A 26,219-nucleotide genomic window follows, 5' to 3' on the forward strand; every position below is an offset into this window, starting at 1 on the left:
TAAAGCTGGTCTCTTTACTTTATCCAATCTGCATTTTGACTGTGGATATATCTCTATCCCTCAAGATTTTTAGGGGATTCTTAGGGTCTATAACCAACTTCGAATCTTTGTTTGCGGAGAAGATATCAAGAGAAAATATCTTAACGAAAAAATTAAATAGGTTTTCTGCTTTTGAGGGGATAAGATCGTGCATTCAAAAACATCCGCTTCATTTTTCAATCCGAGCAGCTTCGACAGGTCGCTTAACTCGTAAAATTATACGATTATATAGGAGACCTTAATCGGAACTATCCCCAACTAGTCTTGTTTTGCTAGCATAGTCGCTTGGCATATTCACATAATAACACCATTTGGATCTCTCTTCGACAACCGCGAAATGGGTTCTTCTTTGCTCTATAGTTCTGGAGATATCATGCTTTCTTTTTTTCAGTTACTTGAGAAGAGCTGCCTAGCCACTTTTTGCAAATTCGTTTGATAATTTTAAGTGTAGCTCGGCAGCAAAAATGGTTTACACGGTCATTGCGGGACCTTGAAATTGATTGCGCAGTTTTTCTACATGTCCATTTATCATTGAATATGCAATATATGCATGAATTACAAAGGACAAAGGTTAGAGAAAGAGAGGCAAAACCAGTTTTAAGCGGAAGAAATCAAGCAAATGCAGAAAGAAGTCACTAATGGGCTTTCGTAGAGGAGGGCATTTTCGATATATGAGAGCATAAAGTCTCTCCCTACTAATTTTGGATTTCAAAAATTATTCAAACAAGCTCTCTAGTCTCTCTCTAATCTGCAATCTTGACTTATATCTCTCCCTCAAGATTTTTTAAGTTGCAAAATCTCAATATAACTGCTTTTCTATCATCTTCTACAAACATTTTCAAATTGGGATGATAGCCAGATCACTGGAAAATGCGCCTCGTGTCATCACGCTGTCATCCGACGGTCTTTTGGTGAAACACTAATCAAATCATGTGAAATCACTAGAAATCTTGCCTACCATGACATCGTTAATCCAATTTTTTTTTTTTAAAAGTCGGATATTGACGTCACATGTGTATAGTTTGGATGTTTGGGTAACACAAAAAAATTGGGTTATTAATGTCGCGATGGGAATAATTTAAAATTGGAAAAATGACACAAATGGTACACGAACTTTAAACCAATGTGCAATGTGGTCCATGAACTTTTAATTTGTACAATTTAGCCCCTAAATTTTACTCCAATGTGCAATGTTTGGTTCTTGAACTCTTAAATTGTTCAATTTGATCCATGAACTTTTGGTATATGTTCAATTAAGTCATTAGACTTACTTGAATTAATAGAATGACAACACCGAACATTTTCATATAGTCTAAGGACTTAATTGAGTACAAAAAGTCTAGGGATCACGTTGAACAATCTAAAAATTCATGGTTCACATTGCAAATTAGGGTAAAATTCAAAGACCACATTGAACAAACTAAAAATTCATAAACCATATTATATATTGGACCCAAATTTAAGAACAATTTGCGTCTCTATCCCTTTAAAATATTTGTCGGTGCAAAAGAAAAAAAATTCGTGATATCGATCTCGCAGTGTTCAAGTTTGTTCATGGGACTTTGGTTAAACGATGTCCGACCACTCCTTCCTGTGGCCCGGGTTGTCCGTCCAGCCCGGCACATCTCGTGGCGACAGGTGGCGCAGTTTCAGCGGCCGGGGGCTAATCATCATCCCCACCACCTGATGCTCCTTCAGCCACGAATCCTTACTCCCATTGGCGAAACCGGGTCTTCGTCGCGGCGGTCTCCCTAGGCGTTGACCGGCCGGCCCCGCCGCTGCCCAACCGTCTCCGTCGCGTCGCGGCCGCGGGTCCTCTCGGGGAAGAAGTCCTTAGCTCAGCGCTGACGTGGGCAGTCAGTGGTGACTTCATCCTCTGCTGTTCCCACCATCGTTTGCTCCGTCTTCCTTCTTCGCTTTGGCCGGGGGACGCCTTCGGAGTTCAAACTGCAAATCGAGTTCCACGTTCCGTTCTGGAATCCATTTTGCAGCGGATGCATTTTGTGGAGGACACTTCGAAACCCATGTATACGTATACATGGGTTTTTATAGTAGAGGGAGCTAAGATATACGTATACATGTACGCGATGCGCGACACTTCACTCGGCATACGCCATAAAACGAGAGGTTTCCGAATGCATTTACATGTTATTCGAATAATTTTCCCATGTGAAATCCATCCACGTCGATGTAGAGTTTAAGTAAAATGGAGCATATATCTCGTTGCGCTGTTGCGCTGATAACACAGAGGATGTGAAGCCAGAATTGGTGTAAAATGAGGGCTGCATTTTTTCTTCAATTATGCATCTGATTGATGAGTTACAAGTTATGGACTTCGCCCACGTGCAAACTTAACTAAATTTAAAAAGCGATTTACGTCCATATGTAATTTGCGAACTAGAAGATTGATTTGAGAAAGTTGCTTTCAACCAGAGATAGAGAAAAAACATGGTCATGTACGGCGAGTGTTGCGGAAGTCAAGCGATCGAACAATCAAAATTGACAGAACAAGAAAATAAATCGGACACCAGATTTACGTGGTTCGATCGTAGTGACCTAAGTCCACGGGGAGAGCAGCACGGAATTCCACTATAGATCAAGCGATACAGCGGAGATTATAACCACACTCGAGTCACTTAAACACTCTCAGTATTTCCCAAGCCCTAATTACACCCAATAACTCACGCAGTGTATAGCCCACAATTCTTCACGAAATAATCTCTTAATCTCGCAAAAGAATTATACACAAATCTTATCACAGGATTTACGCTTGAACATTAATTCTTCTTGGATGTAATTCACGAACGAGAAGCCACGGAAACACCCATCGCCAAGCACTCACGAATGCGGCGCTTCCTTCTTCGTGCACAATAACAATGCTTCTTGTTCACTTGCACGGCACACCAAGCACTCGCATTAGGGCGCTTCAAGACTGCATCTGCCATGACGTTCCTTGCAATATATATTCCACAGCAAAAGAACACATAGTGGCCGACTCAATGTGGAGTAGGGTTGAGCAAGATGGACCGCTCAAACTGGGATCGGACCGACTGATTTGGTCTGGTTCTCGGGAATATCGGTCTGGTTCCTTATTCCTAAAAGTGGAACCGGTTTCCGGGTGGTCTGGTTCCCAGTTCTAGGATGGGAACCGGACCGGACCGATAAATATATATTGTTCTAATTTTTTCATATATATATTTATTTACTTTTTAAAATTTTTGAAAAAAAACCTAATATAATTTCCCAAATTGCCTTTTGCCTTTACTAATAAGTGATTGGTCCCATTGGAACTGAACCGGACCGGACCCAATCCGGTCCGGTCCGATCCCCAGTCCTAGAAATTGGGAACCGACTCTCCCGATCTGGTTCCCAATTTTTGGATTGGATCGAATCGAATCGGGAATGGCTCACCCCTAATGTGGAGAAGATATTCCACGATTCGGTCAACAAGTCCAAGTTTGAACTTTCCTATTTCGTCTTTCTTTGGCAGACTTCAAGTGGGATTTTATTTCCTTTCTCTGACCACGATTTGCTTTCTTTCATAGTCAAAGTCCAACATCCTTTGGACTACAAATTGGAAATAAAATCGCCAACAACTAGTAAACGAAAATTGTCATACACTGCATGCATTATTCCGAACTTGCGTAGGAAATCCAAACTTCGGAATATGGAGACCTCCACAAATAATAATTAATCTCGAGTCGGATTTCGTCTATCGGACTCAAACTCGAGACATATTTTAACAGCGAGTTTGTACTCGCACAAAACAATGAGCCTGTCTTGGTCCAAAGTGCAAATGGTTGGGTTTGAAAAAGGGTTTTACGCCAAATGCCCAATCCAATAGGCCCATCGAATAGGTCTACTACCACGTGCCTACGGATCACAAAAACCTTTCGCGCAATGCACGTGTCATCTCGTGACGGGAGATGCAGGCACGATAAGTCGAGCCCTACGATCTCATGGCGCTACGACCCAATAATCGATGCAACGACACTATCTCGCGAGGCCAAGCCAATGGCAACTTAGATCGAATTTACATGGTAACGATCACAAAACGCAGCATAATCCAAGCACGCGCACACACATATATATATTCATATCGATAACGATCAAAGAACATGTGGTGTTCAAGCCAAATTGAGTAATACATTTCAAAAGAACAGGTGAGAAAGGGGAAATTGATTATTTACATATTGATGAAAATGACGGTACATGAATGTGAATCGATCGACATCGAAATGCACACACACGCACGATACACTGCAAAGAACGTCGACTTGGCAATGTGTTCGATTTCACGTGAATCGTCATTTATCATCTTTCTATGCGGGAAGGAAATTCAGAACTTGGCTACAAAGGCGAAAACGAAGAGCAAATCCAACAAAAGGTCCAACGTCGGGCCCCAAAGAAAGAGAGCACCCGCTGACCAAGAGATAAGATGAGTCTCCGTCCACCCATTTTTTTTATCTTTATTTTTTTAATTTTTTTTTCTTGTTGCTTCTTCCCTTAGTACGAGGATAGAACCAATCATCATACGGATACCCATTTTTTTTTCTTGTTCATGGGACTTTGGTTAAACGATGTCCGACCACTCCTTCCTGTGGTCCGGGTTGTCCGTCCAGCCCGACACATATCGTGGCGACAGGTGGCGCAGTTTCAGCGGTCGGGGCCAATCATCATCCCCACCACCTGATGTTCCGTCAGCCACGAATTCCTGACTACCGTCGGCGAAACTAGGGGTGTGCATGGTCCGGGTGGGCGGTTCCCACCCTGGAACCAGTGGACCTTCCCATTATAGAGCCAGTTCCAAAATTGGAGCGAAACCGCCCGTCGGTTTCATGGACCCGCCCAGAGCCGGGACCGTCGGTCCGGTCCGATTCTTGGGCGGGTCCATGGAACCGATCTCAACAAGTTTTCCTAGACAAATAAAAAAAAAAATTGTGGACCAACATCGGATCAACAGAACAAAAGAAAAAGAACATAACTTTTCATACAATTCCTACACTATGATCGATTATATTAATCACATCATCCATAAATCAAGTGGGTACCCATTAATTATTGGGAAAAATGACCAAGGTATCCCAACTACACAAGAGCTTGAGGGGCTCTATGCTGAGAGCCAGGGAAAACCAGGTCAGCTTACAGCAGGTATGCTATTCCACATGGGAGCCCTTCAGGAACTGCCTTTTAGCTGCAAAACTACCCGGAGATTTAGCTCAGAGCATAGAGACGCTCAGAGTGACCAGGATGATGTTATGCCCAACTGGCCGAGCTGCATTTCTTAGAGGATCATGCCAGGCTTTGAAGAAAGGGATTTTTAGAGAGGCGTGAAAAGTGAGAGGATTTAGATTTCACAACTTTTCCCCTTTTTTTTTCAAACCGAAGGATTACATGGCTTTATATAGGCGTTGGGGAATACATGCTGGACGACGGTCCAGATAAGACAAAACACACTTAGAACGAGTACATTATTGGACTTCTGTCAACATAAAACAAAACTCACCTAAACTAAGTACATTATTTGGCACACCTACAACACACTCGTAGAACACTTAAAGCCTATTCATAGGTGAAACAGGACCCGGCTATGATATGCTAGAATGATGTCGGTTAGGTGGAATAGTACAAGCTTATCTCCATCCAGAGTTATAGTCATAATCCGAGCTGTCTGAACTGTTTGCACGTTCGTGATTCTCGCTATACGTATGCGTGTCGAGAATGTGTTCGAAATTATCTTCGGTGATGGTGGCGTTGGGTTCGAGGAAGAGGATGCATGTGTCGAAAGGTCTGGAAAAGCAGTATTTGGAGTGTTTTGTGGAAACAGGAGGTCATTCCACATTCTGATGCCAAGGCTTGGTTGTGGATTTGGTTCAGGTAAGACTGGTTCAGGTAAGACTGGCTGAGGCCAATTTCCTAGTTGTGTGTAGTGAGAGGAAGAGCTGGCATCAAGTCCAACGGATAAGGACAATGGTCCATAGTCATAGGGGTCTTGAGAGAGTGGTCCACCCCATGGATCCTGAGATGACTGCACCGGATCTTGAGATGACTGTGCTGGATCTCCTATATCTGACATTTCGTGATCTTGTGATAATCCAAGCTGTGCCTGTGCTTGTTCGTGCTCGTATTCTGTGAGTGCTTGTCTTGTTGGAGAGGAAGATCCTTCGTGATCCCATGAGACGGGTGTGAAGTAATCCCATGCTTCTTCTGGAATAATGCGATTTTCTTGGCATAGGATCCTTTGGAGTTCCCTGTAATTATATTCAACAGAACCAATGCGACTGGGGAACGATTTATAGACACGTGCAACCTGGAGTTGTGACTGAGGCTTGTAGGTAGTAGTACCTACTGCGGCGGGAGTATTGGAAATGGTACCATTATTATGCACAAAAGTCCAAGGACGGTGGAAGAGTACAACAGTGTGTGTTTCTGGATCATCTCGGACTTTTTTTACTTCTTCGAGAAAGAGTCGTTTCCAATAAACAGGAGGGTAAAACCATTTGAGCACAGTTAAAAGGTTTTTCTCGTGTTCATTTAGTTGAACGTAATCAGTCAGAAGCAAGTTGGTCAATTGGAGAATAAATTTTCCGGTGGGAAACTCAATAGCTATTACGTACTTGTTGGTTAGATACCATAATAGCCATTTAAGTTTGTCAGGAAAATCATTTTTTCTCCAAAGTAATGGGTGGATGAAAGGGTACCTCGAGTGTAATCCAGAAAAGTCAAGAATAGATCCTCCATGGTGGCGAAAAAGGTTTGTGTGGCATTGCCACATGAGATTGTCAAGATTTTCAATGAGCTTATCCTTTTGAATTTGCTCAAGTATTTCTTGAGGATATTCTAGGCTTGGCCAATCTCGGAACCGTTCAATCTTGTACTTGTCTGCCCGGAACGGGAAGGAATGCCTGAGAATATACATGTTGATTTCTGCCGATGCTTTTGGTCTGGAGAGAAAGTCTGCAAGCTCATTTTTCTTTCCTGCAATGTGTTTGGTTTCGAAAGAGTAGTTCGAAAACCATTCACACAGTTCAATCACGGGGCGGCCATATTGTTCGAAGAACTTCATGGTAAGCGACATCTTTGCGCTTACAAAAGTGACAAGTTTTCTCAGGCAGAAATGCATTATCATTCTACCTTGGGCTAATACCACGAAAAACCCTAAACTGGTAAACTTATGACACATTTACCCCAAACTATTTTTTTACCATAAAAAACCCCAAACTGGTACACCTGTGACAATTTTACCCTGAACTATTTTTTTGATTACAAAAAACCCAAAACTGGTACACTTGTGACAATTTTACCCTCAACTTACCACAAAAAACCTCAAACTGGTACATATGTGACAATTTTACCCTGGATTAAAATTTTAATATTATTTTTTTGAATTTTTATTTATTTTTTATTCTTTTCTTTTCTTTTTTTTTTTTTCATCTTTAAACTCTGGCCGGTCACCGGAGTTGGGCGAGGGCCGCCCTCGCCGGCGTCGGGCGAGGGCCGTCCTCGCCCGACTCAGGCAAGGGTGGCCCTCGCCCGACGCCGGATCTGGCGAGGGCGACCCTCACCAGCGTCGGGCGAGGGCCGCCTTCGCCTACGTCGGGCGAGGGCCGCCTCGCTGAGTCGGCGAGGTCGCCCTTGCCCTGGGTAGGCGAGGACGGCCCTCGCCCGACGCAGGCGAGGGTCGCCCTCGCCAGATCCGGCGAGGGTGAAGGCCGCCCGACGCCGGCGAGGGCAACCCTCGCCCTATACCAACGAGGGTCGCCCTCGCCGGCTTCCGCCTCTGGCCGGTCGCCGATCCAGAGGTTGAAGGTGAAGGAAAAAAAAAGAAAAGAAAAGAAAAGAAAAAAGAAAAAATTGAAACAAATAAAAAAATATTAAAAATTAGTTCGGGGTAAAATTGTCACATGTGTACCAGTTTAGGGTTTTTTATGGTATGTTTGGGGTAAAATTGTCACAGGTGTACCAGTTTGGGGTTTTTTATAGTCAAAAAAATAGTTTTGGGTAAATGTGTCACAAGTGTACCAGTTTAGGGTTTTTCGTGGTATTAACCCTTTTACCTTCAATGAAATTTTGGCAGTAAAGAATGGAATAAAAAAGTTTGAATTCCATCTTATTGGCCAGCATTTTCTGGTAGAACTGGATATGGCTTCTTTTCCCCAAATGACCAAATTCAAGCAGAAGCAGATCCCTCATCCTCAGCTACTTAGATGGGCTGAATGGTTTTCGAAATACTCTTTCGAAACCAAACACATTGCAGGAAAGAAAAATGTGCTTGCAGACTTTCTCTCCAGACCAAAAGCATCGGCAGAAATCAACATGTATATTCTCAGGCATTCCTTCCCGTTCCGGGCAGACAAGTACAAGATTGAACGGTTCCGAGATTGGCCAAGCCTAGAATATCCTCAAGAAATACTTGAGCAAATTCAAAAGGATAAGCTCATTGAAAATCTTGACAATCTCATGTGGCAATGCCACACAAACCTTTTTCGCCACCATGGAGGATCTATTCTTGACTCTTCTGGATTACACTCGAGGTACCCTTTCATCCACCCATTACTTTGGAGAAAAAATGATTTTCCTGACAAACTTAAATAGCTATTATGGTATCTAACCAACAAGTACGTAATAGCTATTGAGTTTCTCACCAGAAAATTTACTCTCCAATTGACCAACTTGCTTCTGGCTGATTTCGTTCAACTAAATGAACACGAGAAAAACCTTTTAACTGTGCTCAAATGGTTTTACCCTCCTGTTTATTGGAAACGACTCTTTCTCGAAGAAGTGAAAAAAGTCCGAGATGATCCAGAAACACACACTGTTGTACTCTTCCACCGTCCTTGGACTTTTGTGCATAATAATGGTACCATTTCCAATACTCCCGCCGCAGTAGGTACTACTACCTACAAGCCTCAGTCACAACTCCAGGTTGCACGTGTCTATAAATCGTTCCCCAGTCGCATTGGTTCTGTTGAATATAATTACAGGGAACTCCAAAGGATCCTATGCCAAGAAAATCGCATTATTCCAGAAGAAGCATGGGATTACTTCACACCCGTCTCATGGGATCACGAAGGATCTTCCTCTCCAACAAGACAAGCACTCACAGAATACGAGCACGAACAAGCACAGGCACAGCTTGGATTATCACAAGATCACGAAATGTCAGATATAGGAGATCCAGCACAGTCATCTCAAGATCCGGTGCAGTCATCTCAGGATCCATGGGGTGGACCACTCTCTCAAGACCCCTATGACTATGGACCATTGTCCTTATCCGTTGGACTTGATGCCAGCTCTTCCTCTCACTACACACAACTAGGAAATTGGCCTCAGCCAGTCTTACCTGAACCAGTCTTACCTGAACCAAATCCACAACCAAGCCTTGGCATCAGAATGTGGAATGACCTCCTGTTTCCACAAAACACTCCAAATACTGCTTTTCCAGACCTTTCGACACATGCATCCTCTTCCTCGAACCCAACGCCAGTCATCACTGAAGATAATTTCGAACACATTCTGACACAGACACAGATAGCAGAATACGAACGTGCAAACAGTTCAGACAGCTCGGATTATGACTATAACTCTGGATGGAGATAAGCTTGTACTATTCCACCTAACCGACATCATTCTAGCATATCATAGCCGGGTCCTGTTTCACCTATGAATAGGCTTTAAGTGTTCTACGAGTGTGTTGTAGGTGTGCCAAATAATGTACTTAGTTTAGGTGAGTTTTGTTTTATGTTGACAGAAGTCCAATAATGTACTCGTTCTAAGTGTGTTTTGTCTTATCTGGACCGTCGTCCAGCATGTATTCCCCAACGCCTATATAAAGCCATGTAATCCTTCGGTTTGAAAAAAAAGGGGAAAAGTTGTGAAATCTAAATCCTCTCACTTTTCACGCCTCTCTAAAAATCCCTTTCTTCAAAGCCTGGCATGATCCTCTAAGAAATGCAGCTCGGCCAGTTGGGCATAACATCATCCTAGTCACTCTGAGCGTCTCTATGCTCTGAGCTAAATCTCCGGGTAGTTTTGCAGCTAAAAGGCAGTTCCTGAAGGGCTCCCATGTGGAATAGCATACCTGCTGTAAGCTGACCTGGTTTTCCCTGGCTCTCAGCATAGATCCCCTCAGCATACCTTCTTTTTTTTTATTTTTTTTTGGTCAGATTTTTTTAATTAAAAATTTAAAAAATAAAATATATTATTATTATATTACCGGTCCGGTCCGGGTGGGCGGATCCACACCGGGAACCGGCCCAAACAGTACCGGTTCCAAAAAATTGGAACCGGGAACCGGACCGGTTCCCTTGGGAACCACCGGTTCCGGTTCGGTTCCGGACGGTTCCGGGCGGTCTGGGCGGGTCCCGGTTCTTTTGCACACCCCTAGGCGAAACCGGGTCTGCGTCGCGGCAGTCTCCCTCGGCGTTGACCGCCCCCGCCGCCGCCCAACCGTCTCCGTCGCGTCGCCGTCACGGGTCCTCTCCGAAAGCCCTTAGCTCAGCGCTGACGTGGGCAGTCAGTGGTGACTTCATCCTCTGCTGTTCCCACCATCGTTTGCTCCGTCAAATGCTGGTTTTTTCTCTGGCGGAGAGGGGTTCCTTCCTTCTTCGCTTTGGCCGAGGACGCCTTCGGAGTTTAAACTGCAAATCGAGTTCCACGTTTCGTTCTGGAATCCATTTTGCAGAGGATACATTTTGTAGAGGATACTTCCAAACCGATGTATACGTGTACATATACGGGATCTGACGCTTCACTCGGCATACATCATAAAACGAGAGGTTTTCGAATGCATTTACATGTTGTTCGAATAATTTTCCCATGTGAAATCTATCCACGTCGATGTAGAATTTAAGTAAAATGGAGAATGTATCTCGTTGCGCTGATAACACAGAGGATACGAAGCCAGAATTGGTGTAAAATAAGGGCTGCATTTTTACTTCAATTATATCTCTGATCGATGAGTTACAAGTTATGAACTTCGCCCACGTGCAAACTTAACTAAATTTAAAAAGCGATTTATGTCCATATGTAATTTGCGAACTAGAAGATTGATTTGAGAAAGTTACTTTCAACCAGAGATAGAGAAAAACATGGTCATGTACGGCGAGTGTTGCGGAAGTCAAGCGATCGAACAATAAAATTGACAGAATAAGAAAATAAATCGGACACCAGATTTACGTGACTCGGTCGTAGTGACCTACGTTCACGGGGAAAGCAACACGGAATTCCACTATAAATCAAGCGATACAACGGAAATTACAACTACACTCGAGTTACTTAAACACTCTCAGTGTTTCCCAAATCCCAATTACACCCAATAACTCACGCAGTGTTTAGCCCACAATTCTTTACGAAATAATCTCTTAATCTCGCAAAAGAATTATACACAAATCTTATCACAAGATTTACGCTTGAACACTAATTCTTCTTGGATGTAATTCACGAACGAGAATCCACGGAAACACCCATCGCCAAGCACTCACGAACGCGGCGCTTCCTTCTTCGTGCACAATAACAGTGCTTCTTGTTCATTTGCACGGCACACCAAGCCCTAGCATTAGGGCGCTTCAAGACTGTATCTGCCACGACATTCCTTGCAATATATATTCCGCAGCAAAAGAACACACAGTGGCCAACTCAATGTGGAGTAGGGGTGAGCAAGATGGACCGCTCAAACTGGGACCGGACCGACTGGTTTGGTCCGGTTCTCGGGAATATCGGTCCGGTTCTCTATTTTTAAAGTGGAACCAGTTTCCGGACTGTCCGGTTCTCGGTTCTAGGGTGGGCACCGGACCGGACCGTTAAATATATATTTTTCTATTTTTTTCATATATATTTATTCACTTTTAAAAATTTTTGAAAAAAAACCTAATCTAATTTACCAAATTTCCTTTTGCTTTTACTAATAAGTGATTAGTCCCATTGGAACCGAATCGAACCGAACCGAACCGATCCGATCCGATCCACGGTCCCAAAACTAGCCGGTCCGATCTCCGGTCCTAGAAATTGGGAACTGGTCCTCCCAATCTAGTTCCCAATTTTTGGATTGGATTGGATTGAATCGGAAACCGCTCACCCCTAACGTGGAGAAGATATTCCACGGTTCGGTCAACAAGTCCAAGTTTTGACTTTCCTATTTCGTCTTTCTTTGGCGGACTTCATATGGGATTTTATTTCCTTTCTCTTACACATGTTCATGATTGGCTTTCTTTCATAGTCAAAGTCCAACATCCTTTGGACTACAAATTGGAAATAAAACCGCCTACAACTAGTAAACGAAAATTGCCATACACTCGTGATTCCGAACTTGCATAGAAAATCCAAACTTCGGAATATGGAGACCTCCACAAATAATAATTAATCTCGAGTCGAATTTCGTCTATCGGACTCAAACTCGAGAGATATTTTAACATTGAGTTTGTACTCGCACAAAACAATGAGCCTGTCTTGGTCCAAAGTGCAAATGGTTGGGTTTGAAAAAGGGTTTTTCTGCCAAGTGCCCGATCCAACACGCCCATCGAATAGGTCTACTACCACGTGCCCACGGATCACAAAAACCTTTCGTGCAATGCACGTGTCATCTCTTGACGGGAGATGCAGGCACGAGAAGTCGAGCCCTACGATCTCATGGCGCTACGACCCTATAATCGATGCAACGGCACTATCTTGCGAGGCCAAGCCAATGGCAACTTAGATCGAATGTACATGGTAACGATCACAAAACGCAGTATAATCCAAGCACGCGCACACACATATATATATATTCATATCGATAACGATCAAAGAACATGTGGTGTTCGAGCCAAATTGAGTAATACATTTCAAAAGAACAGGTGAAAAAGGGGAAAGGGATTATTTACATATTGATAGAGATGACGGTACATGAATGTGAATCGATTGACATCGAAATGCACACACGCGCACGATACGCTGCAAAGAACGTCGACTTGGCAATGTGTTCGATTTCACGTGAATCGTCATTTATCTTCTTTCTATGCGGGAAGGAAATTCAGAACTTGGCTACAAAGGCGAAAACGAAGAGCAAATCCGACAAAAGGTCCAACGTCGGGCCCCAAAGAAAGAGAGCACCCGCTGACCAAGAGACAAGATGAGTCTCCGTCCACCCATTTTTTTATCTTTATTTTTAATTTTTTTTTCTTGTTGCTTCTTCCCTTAGTACGAGGATAGAACCAATAGCCTAGTAACAAAAGTGTCGCACAGGTCATAAGTTCGAATCATATCAAGGACGAACCTCTAATTTGCAAATAGATCATAGATCAATTTCTTAATTCATATATGTTAAGTTAAATTATTATATATGTTAGTTATATTTAGTAAATGGATCATTAATGAGTTTAAAATGGTAAAAGCACAAAATAATATGAGTATTAAATGAGTCATAATTGGGTTTACAACTCACTTAGACACAACCTACTTATAAAACTCTCTTCATTCTCTCTCACTCTTACTCACTCCGCGTTCTCACCTCAGTTTGGATATGAATTTCCCTAAATTGGGTTAAATACAGAAGTGCTTTAGTAATATGAATCGGATGGGGACGGGTATTACTCACAATATTTACATTGTATAGAAATGAGTCAAAACAGATTAAATGTGTCTATTTGGGTTGGACTATTCTCGACCCGACCCAAACCTAATCCAATCTACCCATTTGTATTGGCGGGTTCATATATTTATGGGTGCACCGAGCAGTTACGGTGATGACGCTCAATGGGGATTTTTGTGCTGATTGACCCCCATCCTTTTACCTATCAAAACAAAACGTACGACAAAAGTCGCATTCGGTACGCGCTTCTTGACAATACGCATCCCACCCTCACTTAGCAGCTGACACACATTTTAGCACGATAAGTCTAGAATAATATCAAATAAATTTAGACCATTATAGTAAATTGATCGATTAAGCAATATGATCGGTTTGATTGAATGTCGTGAGAGCAATATCGGGCCACTATCCATTTCCACGTCCCGTTACATTACACTAGACAAAAACGCCAATCCCGGAGAAAAAGCCCGAAGAATACGACACGGCACGACGTGTTTCACTTCAAACGCGAATCGATATGAATTAATACATCTTGGTATAGTAATCCAATTACCCGACACATGGAAATCAGAATTACGATCTTTTATGCCGACTTAAATTATAAGCACGATTGCGACACGTCCTCAAATACGTAAGTTTTGCAAATTTTAACTTTTTTTTTAATCATGACTACGGAAATGCACGTGTTACTTCCTTTCAGCCGCAAATCCTTTCCGGCACGTTGAAAATGTCGGTGCTTTGCCCCAACAGCAATAGTTTTTAAGGTCAAATCCAAAAGTACCCCCCCAAAAAAAAAAAAAGGGACCAATTTTCAACTAACTCGCGTGGGGCCCAATCAGCTTCCTCATTTCACACGTTCTCCTTCCCTTCCCGTGTAGAAACCGACCCGAGTGGGACCCATTCATTCGATCTCCTGTATATATCCATGTGTCCGTGTCTCCGCCTTTTGCGGCTTTTGACAGCAAAAAAAAATCGAAAGAAAAACATCTCAACCATCACCCGCGGGGTCAAATCCTCAGGTGTAGCCATATTCTTGATGAACATTTCCATGCAACTGCAATCGGACGTGCTGGTGCCGGAGCAGTCGTCGCCGTCCCCGTCGCCTTCGGACTCCTCCTCGAGCCGCCCCGCATGCTCCGACGAGGAGCAGGTCGTGGTGCTGGCGTCGAGCCGGCCGAAGAAGCCGGCCGGGCGGAGGGTCTTCAAGGAGACGCGGCACCCGGTGTACCGGGGAGTGCGGACGCGGAACAGGGGCAAGTGGGTGTGCGAGCTCCGGGAGCCCAACAAGAAGACCCGGATATGGCTCGGGACGTACCCGACGGCGGAGATGGCTGCGCGCGCCCACGACGTGGCCGCGCTGGCCCTGCGCGGGAGGCAGGGCGCGTGCCTCAACTTCGCCGACTCCGCCTGGCGGCTGCCCGAGCCGGCGTCCCGCGAGCCGGCCGAGATACGGAGGGCGGCGGCAGCGGCGGCCGAGGCGTTCCGCCCTGCCGAGGCCGAGGAGGCGGTCTCTTCGTGCGGCGAAGCCAGCGGAGGGAGCGTTTGCACCGGCCAGGAGGCAAGCGTGCGTGCTCCAGACGACGAAGACGGTGATCATAAGAAGGTCAAGCAAGAGACGGTGCGTGATTGCATGGAGATTGAAGAGACGACGTCGTTCGACCTGAAGAAGTGGCTCGAGTGTCCTCTTCTGTCTCCGACACCACATGATGCCGGCGCCCATTTTAGCTGGGACTACGATGCGGAAGGCGATCATGCAGATGTTTCGCTGTGGAGTTACTCCTTGTGATGACGACAACGTAAATTATGCAGCTTTTTTTTTATAAAAAGAATTCTTTTACATTGTTTTAGTTCCTCCTCTTGGCATCTTATTTCGATTTCATTGTATTTTCCCTATTATCAGCTCGTTACAGCGTCTCTGTGTGCCGTAGAATAGGCAGAATTCTGTGTCAACTGTCAATATGCTCATCACATGTATAACTGGAGTCATTACCGACCAGACAGAGAACAAGGGATAGAATAGAATCATAGAAAGAGTCTGACTTAGCCGTGGCAGCTTAGTCATTTTGGGACAGGCGAGCCATCTGTGTTTCATTTTCATTTTGGTGGAATCACTGTCTCATCCGTTGGGACTTCTGTTGTCTGATCAGAGCGATTCATCCTTTACTTTCTGAAGTAAAATCTTTGAATACTTTTTGTCTATACTTGCCTGTGGGGTTTATAAAGAGTTCGAGTGGTAATACGAGCGAGAAAGTTGGTCAAGCAGTAAAGGAATGCGATAGGTCGAGATAACCTCGCGATCGATCTTAAGGGCGCACACGCTTTTCAAGTAAAAGAGCAATGGAAGGAAATTTAGTGGGCGAATAATCGAGGAGGCAAAACTATAGTCAATTGTTAATACGTGAGCAGGAATAGTACATGTTTATGTTGGGGAGAAATAGGCAACCTTGTTGTTTTGTCGTGGTAAGGTAAGATAGGCCACGAGCTGTAGGACTGCACCGAGATGTCAAGAGAGATAGTTAAACAAGTAACAACTTCTTGGGGTTAGCATGAAAAGAGCATTTAAAAAAGAGAAACCGGCCCCCGCTTACTTCATAGGAGACTCGAAAACTATCATTGTAAATTGACCTGGTAGAATAACTGAGAAGGGTGCTTGCTAGGAATAAATAAAATAGAAAACAGTGACTGTTATGATGTTAAGGAATAAATAGAAAATGATAGCGCTAATATTTTATTGCAGTTTAGGCTTGACTAAGAACATAGATAGGGCTTTTCTCATCTTGTTTGGAACCACAGTAGGCTTTCTTCCATCAACAAAGAAGAGATGGATTAGAAGTCTGCCAGGGCTCTCAGAGATAGGGACTCCAGCGGACCAAGAACTAACCTAATTCATGATCAATTTCTATCCCAAAACTGAACCGACTAAAATTGACTTACCACAGCAACAACCAACAGTATATTCCAGAAATACGATCTCAAAACAAGTAAATATAATGCTGGAACAATAAAGGGACAAAAGCAACAACAACAGCAAGAATTTAAGTGGAAAACCCAATGCGGGAAAAGATCATGGACCGCTAAAAAAAACTTCTAATAATCATAAAAAATAGTAGGATACACAAAGGTTCTTCTCTGGTCACACACTAGAAGCTGCACATTAACAATACAACAGTATTTTATCACCACGAAGATAGATTAGTATAAATGGAGCATGAAATCCTAACCACGGTTGGATATTGCGAGGGATTACTTGGAGAAGGCTTTCAACGAACGGAACTGAGCAGCTCGTAGGTCTTGGTGTCACGATCAACATATTAGAAATTCGAGCCAATTCCGACAACGAGTGGCTGCCAAGGCTGCCAACATCTTCGTCAAAGCCGCTGTGTTTTTTTCTTTCTCCTCATGTGCGTGCTCTACTCGGTGAGAGGGCACTTTTTCGCCTCTCTCTTCTCAAGCGTGTGCAAGAGGAGTCCCGTCTCTTCAAATTTCTTTGCCGTTTGACCTTTTGACTTCCTTTTCTTTTTATTTATATTTATCTATGTTAACTTGGGGGGGACCGAGCCGACAGTTTTATCAGTGTCTGTTTAGACACTTTAATTACAGCATTCGACAAATCCCGATTTGTGGTGCGGAAAACCAAACAAAAACATGGGGCCCGCGAAACCAATGACAGCGGCGTACCTGAACTAGCGAGCAGCGGACCCGACCCGACCCGAGTCCGGGGAAGGAATTCCACGCACGCACGCACGCACGAAGGAATTCCAATGGGACTTGCCAGATCAGGCAAGAACATACGAATTGCAGGACGAAGATGAACAGTCCATGATGATATTGATTGGGCCTGGGCCTGAATGCCCTTTTGCCTTTGCTTTCTGGCCCATGTTTTTGCTCAATCGAATCTCTCTCTATGCCTTAGAGATGCGTTCAAGGCTTTGATGGGGAAAGAACACTCTTCACGAGAATTGGATAGGGGATGAGCAGATCGCTACAAAAGCTTTACAATATACTGAGGAAACTGCAACTTACGGATAGAAGAAGTAATGGTATTAGCCAAGGGTAATTCTGCCCATTTTCGAATATTAGATACCTATTGTGCATAATTGTATTAGGTGCACAGTTACAACAGTTTAAACAATGGATAACGGGTAATTCATACTAGGGGTGTGCAAAAGGAACCGACCGGACCGACGGGTTCTGAGCGGTTCCCGGAGGCGCCGGTCCGGTTTCCAGTTCCATAAAATTGGAACCGGAGATTTTCGGTCTGGTTCCAAGGGTGAAATTGCCCACTCAGACCGGTTATTTTTTTTTAATTTCTTAAAAATCTCAAAAGTAAACCGTAAGCCGGCTGATTTTTTTCCCCTGTTCCCTCCCTGCTGTTAAACCATTACACACCCAGTAACCTGCTCGCATGGATCTACTCTTTCTTTGCCATCTCTTCTTTCCTGGGAAAATCTTCTTTATTTCCCATTGGAACAAGAAAAAGGCTCTTAGATTTTCATGTTTCTGCCTCTCCTTCTTCTTGGTGTGTGTTATATCCTTTCAATAGGACATACTCTGTTTGGCCCTTGAGAAAAAACAGTGGGATTCAGCGAGCAATTTTGCAACTTTGAATCGCATACCAGTTGAAACTCTTTGAACGACATTTTTTGCCGGTGCATGCTTGATCATCTCGCGTTCTGTTCAAATTTGTGATTTTTGCTCGTGTTTTGGCTATGGATTTAGGGTTTGGAGGGAGGTTTAATTAGGTACTTCGCTGTGATCGGATCCATTGGACTATCTGGGAATCAGACCGGACCAACCGATCCAATTCCGGGAACAGATGGTCCAGTTCCCTATTCCTAGGTGGGATCAGATTAGACCAGAAACTGATCACCCCTAATTCATATGTCAGCAAGAACCACTTTCTGTCAAACCCTAATAAATATTAGGATGCACGTGTGAGTTGTGTTAAAAAAACTCCACTTCGGATTGATGTGGTGTAAAGCAGTTATTATATTTTAGTTGTGCCATAACTTATTGCTTAAGTTTTTGATTGAATGTGGGTCCAACTAAATATGTTAGTAAGCTCGGAATTGGGCTCTCTTTTGGCGATCTCCTTAAGCGAAAGGTATTGGATTTCTACTATGCGCTCCCCACAAATGGTATCAAAGATGATGGTCGATTGCTGGGGGCTCCTAATTTGTTTTGGTATTTGGTGGATAAAGCTGGATGTGATTTCAGGGCTGTGGGCGTTGTAGTGTAATAATGCAAGCCCAGTGGCAGATTTCATATCCTAATGAAGAAGGATACCTGGATTAAAGGGGAACAATCTAACACTAAGCTCGCATACAAGGAGAGGAAGAGAAATTGAGACACAAAGTTTTATCATGGTTCATCTTTAAACTAGGATTACGTCCAGCAGAAAATTTAACTATATTTAGCACCTTCCACCTCTCTCTTACATCCTTTAATTACAACAGAAAGAGAGTATATATACTTAGTAACTATTTATGGGCCTAAACCCAAAGTACTATTAAAATATAAGCCTAAATTATAAAAGCCATTTGGAGTCCGGGGGGCGGCGTTGCCACCTACAACCCCCGCCGGGGCAGCCCTCCTGAACCCCACCTCTCTGCTACATCTCTCAATTAAGAGTGGGACCTTGTGCTTTCTCGTTGATGGAGAATATGAACCATACCCCAACATTAAGATTCACAAGGAAATCAACAATAATGACCAAAATCAACTGAAATAGCTTATAGAATTTCACGCTGGTGCTTTGAAAGAGGTGGAAACAAAGGATTTCAATGTCGGAATCAGTACTCATCGATGGTGCTATTGAGGTCTTGTAGGGCTTGGAACAGGCTTTTTCTAATGTGAGGTCAGAGTCAATGTGGACCAAAAGATCATGGCCAAAAGTAAGGATGCAAAGAAGATTCATCTAGGAGAATGTCGCCTTTTGAATACCTCCAAAGATTCTTCAATAGTTGCTCCTATCTAAAAAAGAATTCAAGTAAATCTGATTAAGATGAGCACGTCAACATATTCAGATCTGTTTTTCAAAGAGAGCTCAATAGCAGATGTGGAGTTTGAAAGGTCAAATCTTTTGAGATTTAGAATGAGAAGTTAAAAGTTCTAATCTCTTCAAATGAGATTGAAACGGCTCGTACAGAAATAAGAGAAATATCGAGTTAAACCCTCGAGCGAAACTCCAAGAAGAATGGGCAGCTTCTCCACCTCTAATTTTTCCAAGGAAACCGGCCAACTTGTTTAACCGAGACAAGATCTAATCAAGCATGCCAAAGGCCAAAAATATCTGGGCTAATCTCGAATCTCCCCTTCACAAATTTTGTGGCTCTACACGTAAAGAAACAGAGAAAACACCGAGAAAAGCAGAGTAAACAAACAAATCTCTCTTTCTCTCTCTCTCTCACACACACTGTCATATCGTACAGTGTGCTCGTGAGGGGGGGAGGCCCGTGGCAGCGACAAATCGGCACCGATCTGCAGGTACCAACGTGCGCATTCAAAAGCCGCAGGTGTTTTCACTTTCTGCTTCGAAAATCTTCTCCTTTATGTAATCGCGAGGCCATCAGAAAAATGGACATGCACACGTGCTCAAGTGCGCGAAGTGTGGTCAGAGCGAGCACGGGAGATGGCAAATTGGCCGAATCCCCATCAGATTCTGCAAGGTCAACTCCCGGTCTCACTCCCGTCCAAAACCCCACGCACCCCATTCAATTCGGATTCAAGAGCCTCATTTTTTAACTGTTTCTTTGGCAAATCTCTGTCAAAACTTTCAAATCCGAAACATTAGAATAACCATACTTGAGATTCAAAAAACCCACATCGCCTCAGGCAGAAGAAGCTCGGATGAAGCTTCTCCTCCTCCTTCTCCTTCTTCTTTCACCGCTTCTTGTTCTGCTTCCTCTCTGTCAAATTCTGCAACAAAATAATGCAAGCCTGTCAGTTCAGATTTCTCCCACTTCACCTTGAGATCTTCATTGAGCTATAGCGAGGAACTTACCTCTCTGTTTCTCTCTCCCCCCCACCCTCCTTCGCCCACTATAAATTCTTTTCTCTCCCCTCACTTTCTCTCTCTCTCTCGACCATTTTTCTCAGCTTTAGCTTCAGCTTCAGCTTCGTTTCTTAGTGTGTGTTCTCTCTTTCTCTGTGTTCATGTACTTCTGACAATACAGTGATAAAGCAGTTCACTTTTCTGACGGTGAATTTATGGGAAAATCTTCCTTTGTGATCTCCTTTTCCGTGCGCATTCAGCATTTTGCCATAAATGCTTCTTCTGTTTGATAAGAACCCTTCACGAAAAGCGCTCAATCTCTGTCTCTCCAACAATTCCTGCCTTTTCTCATAAACCCCACTCGAAATCAAACCAAAGGACAGGGTTACTTCTCTTTGAGAAAGTCCCATATCTTCTCTCTCTCTCTCTCTCTCTCTCTCTCTCTCTCTCTCTACCCACTTGAAAAAGTTTCAAACTTCCTGCTGAAGAAGCTACCCATCCCGCCATGGAAATAACCACCGTCAATTTCCACCATCGAAAGTCCTTCAAGATGGACCCGCGCCCTCTGATGCTCAAGGACTACTTGCGGGATGACATGAGCTCCTGCTCGTCCAACGGCTTCCAAACCTTCCCCCGCCGACAGTGCTGCTCCACCGTCCGGTTCCTCCTCGAGATCGACCTCAAAGCGGCACCCTCGACCCCCTCGAAACGACGGCCGCGGACAAGCAGCCGGCGCTCTCCGGCGACGGCCTCCGTCCTGCAGAGAGCCTCCGTCAAGGTCCTCAACGCCATGAAGCTCCTCCAGTTCCACTCCGCCGCCAAGTCCCCGTCGGGCGACGTGGCGAAGAAGATCAAACCTCGCAGCCGCAAGGGGCTCCTGCCTCGGGGCCTCTCGCGGAAGCTGTGGAAGCGGAGCTTCTGGAGGAAACCGCACAGACGAGACGGCGGCTGCGGCGAGGAGGTCGGGCGGCGGAAGTCCATCGAGAAGCGGCCGCCGACGCCCGGCCGCAATGCCACGTCGGCGATCGCGCCTCACCGGTTATCCACGAGCTCCAGCAGCAGCAGCAACCTCCGGAACAGCAGCAGCTGGGACAACAGCGAGTTCACGGCGGAGTTGGCCCGTTCTCCGAGCGGCGACCCGGAGAGCTCCGGGCGACCAAACGAGGTCGTTTCGGAGGACAAGGGGTCGGCGCGGGGGGGACCGCACGATGAGAAAGTCGGCGACAAAGTAGGCGCAACGCACGGCCAGGATTCCATCACAGCAACCCCCAACTGCTCTAAGGTAAACACCAAAAGAGTTCGATTAAAATTTTGCTTAATTGCCTGTTACTAGCGACCAAGTGACGTGATTAAAACGACACCGGAGCAAATATTTAAAAAGTACAATATAAATAAATTTCTATTTTCACTTTGGCATAAATATCAATTCTTATATTTACTATATTTTTCTTTTATAAATCTCACAATTTCTATTTCCACTTAAAATTCTTAAGCAGGAAATGGTATTAGGGCATTGAATGTAATTCATGCAAATTAATGTTAATTTGTCTTTGACTAAGCTAAGCTTTTTAACTTATTTTGAAAGTAAAAAAACGAGGGGCCTACGTGGAAATTGCGCTAGACGGACAGCTGGAGGCTGCCATTTGCACGGCTCCCCACGTGCGGGTGTTCTATCTGCCTCGGGAAATGACATGGTATTTCTCGGGACCACGCAATAGAATCCCATCGGGCTTTTCAAGGCCCTAGATCCCGCTACGTGTAGACCTCTACGCGGCATCGACGGCGTCGATTAGTGCAAGACCATTAATATCCCTACCGCGCGAAATACTAGATCTCTCCGCCGTCTAAGGTTCTGTCAGCCCGCCACGTGTGCGGTGATTAGTAAAACTTTGTTTTTTTAGTACGGCACTTGATTTGCGTTAGGTAGTTGTAAAAATTTTGTTGTCGGTCGAGAAATGGAGGTTTCGATTTATATATAATATAATAAATTAGTTTAATTTATTTTATGTGCCATGGTTAGGTGCTGGTCTCTTGTACGTAGTAGCGAGCGGGGAAATTTAATAATGCCAACAATAACATAAATTAATCCGACCAAATTAGGTTTCAATGTAGATCGACCAAGTGGACAGATGTCGATTCTTGTCTGCTAGTAGCCTTGTCCCGCTCGCATAAATCTAAAAGTTCGTAAGCAGTTGTGGTGTGCATGTTGGGTCGTTGCCATTGGTTTTGAATTTTTTTCTTCATTTTTATTATCTGTAAAGTTCATATAATTGTACGACCCTCGTATTATTATTCTCGCTCCAAATCATTAGCCATGTATAAGCATGTGATAAGATCAAGTGTGACGAATAATTGGGACGTGATTGTTCGAATGATTTGAGTCCTTGTCCTTTTGACTTCTCTTGCTTTATTCATTGTATATGTCCATCTATGTAAAGGTGTGGCAATAATTGCATGGAATTAACGCTATATATTTCTTAAAGAAGGATGTCACCGGATTAAAATAGAGTTGGACTCCTCTAGAGTCAAGGACATGCGCCCATTATTTCATCTGGGGACGTGGAACGTGCCCTAGCATGCTCAGCATCGAATGAGCATGCATGTGCACTTTCTTGCTATTTCTTTTCGATCGCCCATAACATCATTGTGGTCGTCGTCGCTGTCGTCGCTTTTCACTATTTTATCTAAGTGCATAGGTTTGTGGCTTGAACCGTCCCGGTTGTGCGACGTACCATCCGGCTTTTCTTATCCTTGGTAATCAAATTAAAAGTGATAGAACCCAAATGAGGAGAAAAAACGAAGTGTTGAGGACCTCAGAGATTGTTTTGCATGAAAATTGAAGGTCCTATGTGCCCTTGGGGATCTGATCTACGGAAACTGGACAAATAAAGGGCCAGAAAGATCATTGAAATGAGAAGTATATGCGCTCTCTTCCATTGTGATGGCATTTCCCTATGATTTGTGTCAGTAAATGCTCTTTCACTCGATCATCTTTAGCTAAAGCCTTTCCTTTTTGTTTGTGCAGCAAGAATGGCCTAATGAGGAGAAGGAGCAGTTCAGTCCGGTGTCTGTCCTGGACTGTCCATTCAAGGATGACGAGGACATTGCTTCACCTTTTGAGTGGAGCCCCTCACGTATTGGAGGTCGGTCTGTCTGTCTGTCTGTCTCTCTCTCTCTCCATAATGAAGTGAACGAGCTTAGTTAATGAGTACATGGAATCCTTGTGTGGATTAAGTAACTAAAGTTTGATGTTTGTGATCAACAGGTGCTAAACAAAAGCTCGAGCACAAGGCGCGCCGGTGCAGGACGCTTTCTCGGTTGAGGCCAGTCCAATTGGAGAAAAGGATCACTTTGTCGGAGCTCGAAGATGAAGCTCCGGTGCAGTACTCGAGCTCGACCCCTAGTCCAAGTGTTTTTACCGAGGACCAAGGCAAAGAAAGCGAGATCGAAGAGAAGATTCGAGAGTTGCTCGATGTCGCTGCGGGAATTAATCCATCTTTCACCTCGAAAGTGGACATTCTCCTGTTGGACTTCTTCAGAGAGAGGCTGGAGGAGGAGGAGGGTGCGAACAAGATGGCGATCAGAGGATCGAACGAATTCGAGAGCAAGCTACTGAAGGTAGCTGAGGGTTGGATCAATGGACAACCGCAAGAAGTGTTTTTAGGATGGGAGGTTGAAGATGGCAGGCATGCTTACATTAAGGATATGGAGAGGAGAGAGAGATGGAGAAATGTGGATGAAGAAAAGATGGAAGTTGCTTTGGACATGGAGGTTGAGGTTTGGAGTTCATTGATGGATGAAGTCTTGCTTGATATCTTTAGCTGAATAAATTAGGTTGATTTTCCCCTTTTCTTTTTGGTTGGGAAGCATTCATGCTTCATGAGGTAGACAATTGATGAGAGCATTCACTAGTTCAATTTTGAAGTCTTGATTGGAAAGAGCTGAGAGCTCTCTCTTCTTTGTCCTTTTTCATTGGTATGAATCAATTCCTGAATGGTATCATTGCGCCACAAAATCATTCGCTCCATCGCGGAGGACCATGCCTTGAGGAGCAATACTGATTGCAAATGCTGGCAAAAGGCCCAGATGGGGTCAAAATGCATATAAAATGGCTAAATTAGTGGGTAAGAGTAGTAGGATATGAAAATGATGTTCAACCATCTTTTGAAGCCCTAATTTGAATTGATGTTCTACCATCTTTTGAGACTTAATGATTAGGGCCCTTCTTTTCCCACCCAAAGTTTTTGGTGAGTCCATGCACGGTGCAACTTGGAAGGTCATGTATCTCCTCCAAGACGAACCACCGCATAGGAGGTTTTGGGAAACTGCCGCGGCGGGCGGTCAGTCAAGTGTAATAGGGGTTGCTCTCACATAGTTTAGAGCTCCCCGAGCACGAGTTTGAATCATCCAATCGCTCTTCGGTCTTGAAAAACCTTAATTTGTCCGGAATGTAAACGAGATTGGTGTGCTCCTTTCCACAACTTTCAATTCACGAAGACAATTGGGTTTTGGAAAAGAGTAGATGTAACTCAAAGCGAAACCGGTTCGGCTTATAAAAACTAAGTCTTATGTGTAACGTATCGATTGAATGCGTTATATACGCACCATGCACGTAAAGTTTCCGATCAAATGAAACCCACGCAAGGTAATGTGTTATTCGAGTGTTCACACGCACTTGAGTGCACATGACCAAGATGGATATGAACTTTAAAGTTTCATTTCCTTTTTTTTAATATGGGAATAGGAGGGGAAATTGTTGTTTTTGGACATTAATTGTCTATGGCCAACCTAGATATGCATTCGCTTTATAGTGGATAAGAGTTGTAGGATATGGAAATGATGTTCAACCATCTATTGAAGCCCTAATATGAAATGATGTTTCACCGTCTTTTGAAGCCCTAATATGAAATGATGTTCTACCATCTTTTGAGACTTAATGATAAGGGCCCTTCTATTTCCTCCCAAAAGTGCTTGAACGGTGCAACATGTAAGGCAATATATTTCTTCTAAGACGACGAACCACCGCACCGGAAGTTTTAGGAAACCGCCACGGCGGTCTATCAAGTATTATAGGGTTTGCTCTCATATAGTTTAGAACTCCTCGAGCACAAGTTTGAACCACCTAATCATTATTCAGTCTTGAAAAACCTTAATTTGTCCAGAATGTAATCGAGATTGGTTTGCTCCTTCCCACACTTTTAATTCACGAAGACAAAGAGGTTTTGGAAAAGAGTAGATGCAACTCAAAGCGAAATCAGTTCGGCTAACAAAACTAAGTCCTATGTGATGTATCGATTGAATGCGTTATGTACGCAACTCGCATCTAAAGTTTCAAATCAGAGGAGATCCACGTAAGTTTCAAATCACTCGAGTGCTCAAGTGCACATGAACAAGTTGGATATGTACTTTGAAGTTTCATTTCTCTCTTCTTTTTTTTCAATAATGAGAATAGGAGTGGAAATTGTTGTTTTTGGACATTAATTGTCCTATAGCCAAGCCAGAAGATGCATTCTTCGACAAAACAATAATCAATATGGGCTGGAGAGATTCTCCTTTCTTCTTGCCATTAAAGATTAGGCTCCTTGACAATAGCCCATAATTCAAAGGATGCAAAAGGCC

The 26,219-nt window shown here is 43.8% G+C and overlaps 2 protein-coding genes across 2 annotated transcripts; both read left to right on the forward strand.

The window, feature by feature from the left end:
* Positions 1 to 14,568: 14,568 nt before the first annotated feature.
* LOC115666886 (dehydration-responsive element-binding protein 1E-like) lies at positions 14,569 to 15,673 on the forward strand. The gene has a single exon (XM_030588531.2). It carries the CDS (start codon positions 14,643 to 14,645, stop codon positions 15,390 to 15,392), a length of 750 nt encoding a protein of 249 aa, XP_030444391.2. The 5' UTR covers positions 14,569 to 14,642; the 3' UTR covers positions 15,393 to 15,673.
* Positions 15,674 to 20,243: 4,570 nt separating this feature from the next.
* Positions 20,244 to 24,564, forward strand: LOC115690289 (uncharacterized). The gene is made up of 3 exons (XM_030616602.2): positions 20,244 to 21,882; positions 23,626 to 23,743; positions 23,866 to 24,564. Exons 1-3 carry the CDS (start codon positions 21,106 to 21,108, stop codon positions 24,423 to 24,425), a joined length of 1,455 nt encoding a protein of 484 aa, XP_030472462.1. The 5' UTR covers positions 20,244 to 21,105; the 3' UTR covers positions 24,426 to 24,564.
* Positions 24,565 to 26,219: the final 1,655 nt, after the last annotated feature.

Source organism: Syzygium oleosum, unplaced genomic scaffold, assembly GCF_021117445.2.
Source record: "Syzygium oleosum isolate NSW1041296 unplaced genomic scaffold, Sole_v2.1 Sole_v2.14, whole genome shotgun sequence".
NCBI lineage: Eukaryota > Viridiplantae > Streptophyta > Magnoliopsida > Myrtales > Myrtaceae > Syzygium > Syzygium oleosum.